Source organism: Cynoglossus semilaevis, chromosome 6, assembly GCF_000523025.1.
Source record: "Cynoglossus semilaevis isolate Cse_v1.0 chromosome 6, Cse_v1.0, whole genome shotgun sequence".
Classification (NCBI taxonomy): domain Eukaryota; kingdom Metazoa; phylum Chordata; class Actinopteri; order Pleuronectiformes; family Cynoglossidae; genus Cynoglossus; species Cynoglossus semilaevis.
Window position 1 is genome coordinate 10,199,970 of NC_024312.1, and position 7,279 is coordinate 10,207,248.

At 38.4% G+C, this 7,279-nt stretch overlaps 1 protein-coding gene across 2 annotated transcripts in view; it reads right to left on the bottom strand.

The window, feature by feature from the left end:
- Window positions 1–7,279, bottom strand: part of grm3 (glutamate receptor, metabotropic 3) — a 31,573-nt gene that overhangs the window by 20,569 nt on the left and 3,725 nt on the right. For both annotated transcript variants that reach the window (XM_025056414.1, XM_008311885.3), the window contains exons 2-3: window positions 1,381–1,926; window positions 833–976 (exon numbers count right to left, since the gene is read on the bottom strand). In XM_025056414.1, coding sequence (XP_024912182.1) covers window positions 833–976; window positions 1,381–1,698 — 462 coding nt within the window. In that variant the 5' untranslated portion in view covers window positions 1,699–1,926. The remainder of the gene's footprint in view (window positions 1–832; window positions 977–1,380; window positions 1,927–7,279) is intronic.

Below are 7,279 nucleotides of genomic sequence, written 5' to 3' on the forward strand. Positions count from 1 at the left end.
ATTTTTTTGAATACTGACCCAGATCGAAATATAGCAAGAATCTTTCAACCCTATACTGGTTTGTCACCCAAAGCTTTCTTCTGCCTCGAAAGCTATGGATCTCATGATACGTGTTCCGTCTACATTAGAGATGTCTGGTGATTCAGTGGCCACATACACCCTGATTTGATATCAATTGGGCTAGATCGATACAATTATAACATTATTATCTATAAATAACAATGTTAACAAAGTCCATGTTATTCCCCTTTTGTTTTCATGCTAAGAAGTATATCAACCCCCCTCTGTTCCCAGCTGAGGTAGCCGATGTGGCGTGCCATCTATGCAGGCCAACATTTGCTGTTGTCACAGAGAATGGTCCTTCTGCCCAAACCCAGCTCTCTGCTCCATTATACGGACCTGGACGAAGAGTTTTGTTGTTTTCCATGGACATACCCCTCCCAGTAAGTTTGCACTTTGTTATATTGGTTTCTATGTCATTGATTAGATTGTCCAACCTCTGTCCATCTCCTTCTTTGAAGATTGTCCTTTTTATGTTTCATTGCTCAAGCCCTTTGGTAGTCCACTTGTCCCTTAGTCACTTGTCTCAATAGCTATGTACAGCAACACAAAGTCTCTATTACTGCTAGTAAACTAGCATCTTCTCACATCCACATTACACTATGGCACTAGCATCTTGTTTTTATATTGCCCATGCAGAGTTGTCACTGTTTAAATACCAACTGTCATATTAACTGATCTGATTTGATCAGCAATCAAATTTGTGTTTTGATTGCTGATTTCCATCTTCTTACAATAAATGAGGAATGTTATATTTCTATATGTCTGTTACCTGTATTGAGACACTGCTAAAGGATCCTCCTATGACTCCAGCAATTGCAAGTGGGCTTTCTTCCTGCAAAGCATATGATCCATCTGGACAGATGAACTCTGAGTTGTCCACCTTCGCAAGTGAGGCCCTTACGAACTCCAAAGCCTGTAAAATGGTACATCAAATATATTAAAAAATGGACGAGAGATGCAACAACTGATTTTTTTAGTTGATTTCTTTTTTTTTTTGTTTAGTGTAACTTGCTGATAATCAAGGATAATATGCTAACACAACATTTAGACCAGAGGTCACCAATGTTTTTGAAAGGGTGATCTACGAAGAGCTACTTGTTTAATACAGACTTTTCTGAACAATGTAATACTAAATAGTTCTGTGACATACACTAGTAGACACTCTTCTTACAACATACACCACGGACATCTTAATTAGTCCACGAGGGCTACTATGTTGGTGACCCCTGATTTAGGCAAACGTAGCATGGCTAAACACAGTCATAATGCTTGACTAATGATCAGCAGCATTTAGATTAATTGACAATTGCCACACACCTGCTCCAGTGCGTATGTGTCTCTGGAGCAGGTGTCCAAAATGTGGACCCCAAGTGAGATTCCAGGCAGTAAAGTGTTGTCCATGTTGATCCTGTCAATGGCAAATAACATAGCCTCCAGCCTCTGTATTCCTCTGTCTTCGTTTACACGACCGCACTCCTCCACTCCAGAACCTTTCTCATGCACGGGAAACAACCCACCAAGGACCAGGTCCCCCTCAATGCGGACCTCCCAGCGAGACTGAGGTGAGTCTCCAGCAGCCAGCAAGATATCCCGAGACATCAATATCAGGATTAGAGCAGGAACTTCAGTCACCATGTTGAACTTAGGACGGGTGATTGTTCATATGATGTGTACAGACACTTCAAAAGGGGTAACTCAGGGGGAGTTGAAGAGAAGTTCAGGGGCGAGAAGTTATGCGTTAGGTAGGCAGTGTCCAGTAGAGTCAAATCAAGTGGCCAAGGATGCTTGAGCTGGAGCAATGAAAGAGTCATTGAGAGCTGTAGTGAACTGCACATGGAAGGCAACACCATTTGGAATCCAGCCCTGTTTAAAAGACAAAAGAGAAGAAGGAATGAAAACAGAATGCATTGATTGTGAACTTTTTGGTTACTCAAATTCTGGATGTTTCTAGGGTGAAGATATTTACAAGAATAGTTCCTGTATATGGGCTTTATCATCATGTATACGTTGATTTGGTTTGGAGGAACACTTTGCAATTACATTAGTCTCATCTCGTGGTAGTTATGTTCCAAGACCTATCGCAAAAAAAGGGAAAATTCCACAAAGTAGAGGCGAGATAGTTATCACATAATTTACGTATTGGAGTAACATATCACAAAATAATAAAAATATTCTAAATTAAAAAAAACATTACAGTAATATGCCGCGATATAGTGAAACTCTCGTGAGATTGGAATAAAAAAGAATCTGCGATGTACTGAGGGAGCAAAAGGAAAACCGGGATATAGAGAGGGACCCCTGTATTTGCATAACCTGGCCAATGTCACAATTTGTTGTTTTTCCTGGTCATGTCAAGAAATTGCAATCTTTGAAGTCAAACATGATTTACTAACTTTAACTAACATAACTTGATATGATCTGTCACAATTCCGTCATAGAATCTCTTGAGTCTGTTTATACATGCGGTGCGGTACATGTGTCCAATAAAAGTATGACCAGTGGGACACACTCCATGATCTGTATCTGTCCTTTACACGCAGGTATTTACTATATTTACAATGATCTGCTTTATACTCAAAGCAGACTCTTTTTTCTTAAGAACCCCGGGCTTCTACAGTTGCCTATGTACAAATAATGCTTGACCTTTTTATTTTTCAACTTTGGTTAATACTAAACAAACATTTCCCATTCCAGCTGTACAACATGGAAATCTACTGAAACCAAGGCATTGACTCTGATATGAACCTTTCAGTTAATACAGGCAGGGATACACATTTCTCCCAAATATAGACAGATAGATAGATAGATGCATGGATGGATGGATGGATAGATAGATAGATAGACAGACAGATAGATAGATAGACAGACAGACAGACAGACAGATAGATAAATAGATTGCTGTAGTTATATTTTGGCCCACGAGTTCATGTCAAATATGTATTAGAGCTGGCTCACCATTACATAGCCACTATATACCGGCGGGATTTGTAGCATTAGCAATGTATGCATGATATTATAGCAAGATAAAGAGAGACATAATAACAAACAAATACCTTATTTCAAATTTAATTTCTCATGTGTTAATAATATTAAGCTTGGGTCGTTCCGGATTCTATGTTTAAGCAACACTGAAGTTTGTTTCCATATGAAAAAAAACATTACATTTTTGGAGAGAAGGGAAAACATGAACATTTTTTCTTTTTTTTAATATTAAGTTTGGTGAATTTGATACTATCTGGACTATGGCAATGTCACCACAGATGTCTATAGGGGGATAATATGGAAACAGTTCATCAACATGTTTGTGTAGAAACTAAAAGGCTAAAAGTTGCCTGACGTTTTCTCGCCTTTATCTTAGACCTGGCACTGAGAGCAGGATTGAGAGAGATAACATTTTGAACTATTTTTTATCAATGACACTATCAACTTTAAAAAAAACAAAACGTGTTTATTTCGTTATTCTGGTACCAAAAAAGAAGCAAACACAAAGGAAATTGATATTTCTAAATGAATCCACAAAATATATTGATTTTTGTTTTTTAAAAAAGACCAACAAAATTGGCAGACAAAAAATTTCTTCTGTTTCTGGGAGTCTCAGGCAACAACAACGGAGGCCGAAAGGACCTGAGTAACACCAAAATGATAGGCAGTTAAATAATAAATAATAATAGAAATAATTGTCATCTTTGATCTTGGGTCCCAGTATGTATCAACATAATGAATACATAACAAGGAATCATTAGAAATTAAATCTTGCGCTTTATCAATTGACAAAAAAAAAAAAAAACAAACAAACAAACAAAAAAAAATGATCAAAATATATTTGAATAAAGAAAGATACACTAGATTACAATTGTCTCCAAAAGAAAATATTGTTGCAATCTAACATAAATAGATAGAGAAAAATAGTTTTTGTAAGTAGTCGAGAAATAAAGAATAAACAGCTAATTTGTGTTAATCTGGTTTGATCGCTTGTACTAAATTAAACAAAGCTGATTGCAGCACTGGATCTTTGACAGGTGATACTTCAGGCCATAACTGTGTAATAGCTTATCAACTTTACAACATCATCAATCATCCTGGAGCACAGTAACACATTTACACGACATTTACATGACTAACGGACGTACGGAGTCAGAAAACACATTACCAGCAATGCCAACGAGAGAATGGCTTATATGTATACTGTATTGAGGTAACATTGATTTCCTTACATGACATAAAATAACATTAATGATTCACTTTTCAACTGCAATCAAGAAACAAAAAACAAAAAACAAATTATGGTCTAGCAAGAAATAATTTACACAAAAATTGAATTTGAAATATTTCACAGTAAGGCCAGGCAGCGGGATTTGTTTCAATAAACACACTTCTACTGACCTGCCACATCTAAGTTAAAAAAAACATTATATATACATAATTAACCCTTTCATGCATGACGGTCACTACAGTGGACAGCTATTAAAATGTCATTTTCTATGATAAGAATAGGTTTTGATGGCAGTGTTGCATATAAGCCTCTACAGTGGATTCTCAGGCGTGAGAGGTGACACAGTCGACACGTGACCGGACTACACCAGTAGGGTAGCAGCTTTTGGTTCGTTTTACTGTTCGAGAGTCGAAGATCCGAATCAGTAAAACGAGTATTTCAGTAGTATTTCAATTCGCAGGGGTGTGGGTCGGAGGGGAGATGGGGGAGGTAAAAACATGTCTATCCCCAAGGGGGAGCATGACAGAAAATAATTGAGAACCGCTGTTGTAAACCAAAGGCCCCATCTATTATAATGTTTTTGGCCCTTCCTCCCTGTATGGTGTCTCCTCATCATTGCTGATCAGTCCAACAATGGTTGCGTCGTCAGCATATTGGTTGAGGGTGTTGGATCCATAGGTGGCGACACAGTCGTGGGTGTACAGTGCGTACAGGACTGGACTCAGGACACAGCCCTGGGGAACACCAGTGTTGAGGATGATAGTGGAGGATGTGAAGGTGCCCATCCTGAGATGCTGGGGTCTGTTAGTCAGGAAGTCCTGACTAACTAGCCAAGAAGTCCTGACTAACAGATCAGATGGCTGGGGCTTATGGAATTAAATGCCGAACTCGAACTGAAGTCGATACGTTCCCCCGGTCGCTTTGAATAAAAGTGTCTGCTAAATGCATTTAAAAATGGTAAATGAAGATCAGATGTCTATTGACAATTTAATTAGGTCAATTTTGTAATTCAAGGTCCTTACAAAGATGACAAAAATCCTAAACTAATCAACAATAAACCCCTTATTTACCATCTGAGGCAAGTCACGTCGCTGTTGATAAAACCATTTATTTTTGGACTTTAGTGACACAAACCCAATTGGCAATTGGCAAATTTGGTTCTTCTGAATATGCCTGGATCTCTCTACAGTGTGCTTCATGACAGTGACGTCGCGGTATGACATCAGTGGTAACACCATGTGTAGATCGACAAGGGAGAACATGGAGGCCCGGAGAGAGCGGCACTATGGAGTGGTTACTGCTTGGAAATACTGACATTACTTCACACTGTAAAAAATGGCACAAACATTAGTGTCCGCTGTACACTCTGTGTGGGAAGAAAAAATTGTATTTTTGTATAAATCTGAGCAAGCACTTCGCGAGTCGGCACAGGAACGCGAAACAGATTGAGAAACCCGGACCCCCCCCCTGCTGATATGCTACATTCAGTTACGACATTCAGTTTCACTGGCCAATCTTTAGACGATCCCTCTCCTGCTAAAAAGTGAAAATAGACTGAAGAGCGCCAGGACTTACTGCGACTGAACTAAAGAAGCTCCGTTTTTTTGGCTAGATTGTTAAGGACACGTTGTTGTTTTCAACCATAAACTCATTTGTTACATGTTAATAATTTGGAATAGACTCATTCCGGCGCATCGATGTTGATTTGTTACATGTTAATAATTTGGAATACAGCCAGGAGAGCCTTTTTTTTTTATTTACATCTATACGAATAAAGGAGTATAAACCGAAAAAGGAGTGAGCGTTACATACACAACAATAATATTATAATACTGTCGACTTTATTTTACTCTACTTAAATTCTCCTGTGTTTAGTAAGATTACCAATCTTTTTGCACAGAACATATGTCCTCATCAGCACGACGATAAGTAACACATATGACTAAGTGCACTTTAGGCAACAGATCACAGACTGAAGGAAGTTGGCGTCTTAGCTTCAGTGACTCTCAATAATGAGGCTTTCCCCCTAATAAATTAGGGCAATAAGCTGCAATTGCACAACTACGGGCAATTAGAAGGAAAGAAAGCCTCATCACCATCTCCAGACTCTTGTGCCTTTTTCAACTTTTTCAAAGTTTATTTAAATACGCCGCAGTGTGAGCAGCTTGCAAACTCTGCTTCTTTTAGAATTAAAAGAATTAAAAGAACACTACTGGCTAATGGGGCAACAAAGTGGAACTGATTTTTGTTTTTTTCAGACTTTTAATACATTTTAAAAAAAAGCAACCTCTGAAACAAATGCTTTTTAAGCTGCCAGCACTTAAAAAAAGAAAATGAGACCCTGAGTAAGTGGATCATAAACCCCAACATTGCCTCACGCGTAAAAGAAGAAGGTGCTTAGTTCATCATCTGGATAAAAGCAGGATATATCCCCGACAGACGGAAAGCAATGGTGTGTAGGGCTTTAATGTTTGTAATTAACCCGACCACACCATAACAGACTGTGCCCAGCAGGTGGTACATACCTCCAAAACCAGGGGTGTTCACATTTTTTTTGCACTTGCAGTACATTGACAACGTTAAAACACACACACACACATATATATTGACTTGCAGTACATTGACAACGTTAAAAAAAAAACCCCACACACACATATATATATATATATTGTGTATACATATATATTATCTGATTTTTTTTATAATGTTGTTATACTGAAGCTGTCCAATCCATAAAATACTTCTGGTGCTGCATGGTTTCAATGCGATTGACACTGATCCAGCGTAAAAAAAGAATGTATGGATTCAAACAGGAATGCGGCAAACTACGGCCAGGGGGCCAGAAGCGGCCCATTTGGCTTTTTAATCCGGCCCGCCATACTAGTCGAAATTATGTTATTGATTTCGGGCTCTGTTGTCCTGTTGTCTTTATTTTATATTTCCAGCGCGAGATGTGTGTATGTATTGCTTCAAAATGGACTGACTTTGTTTTTACCTCAATTA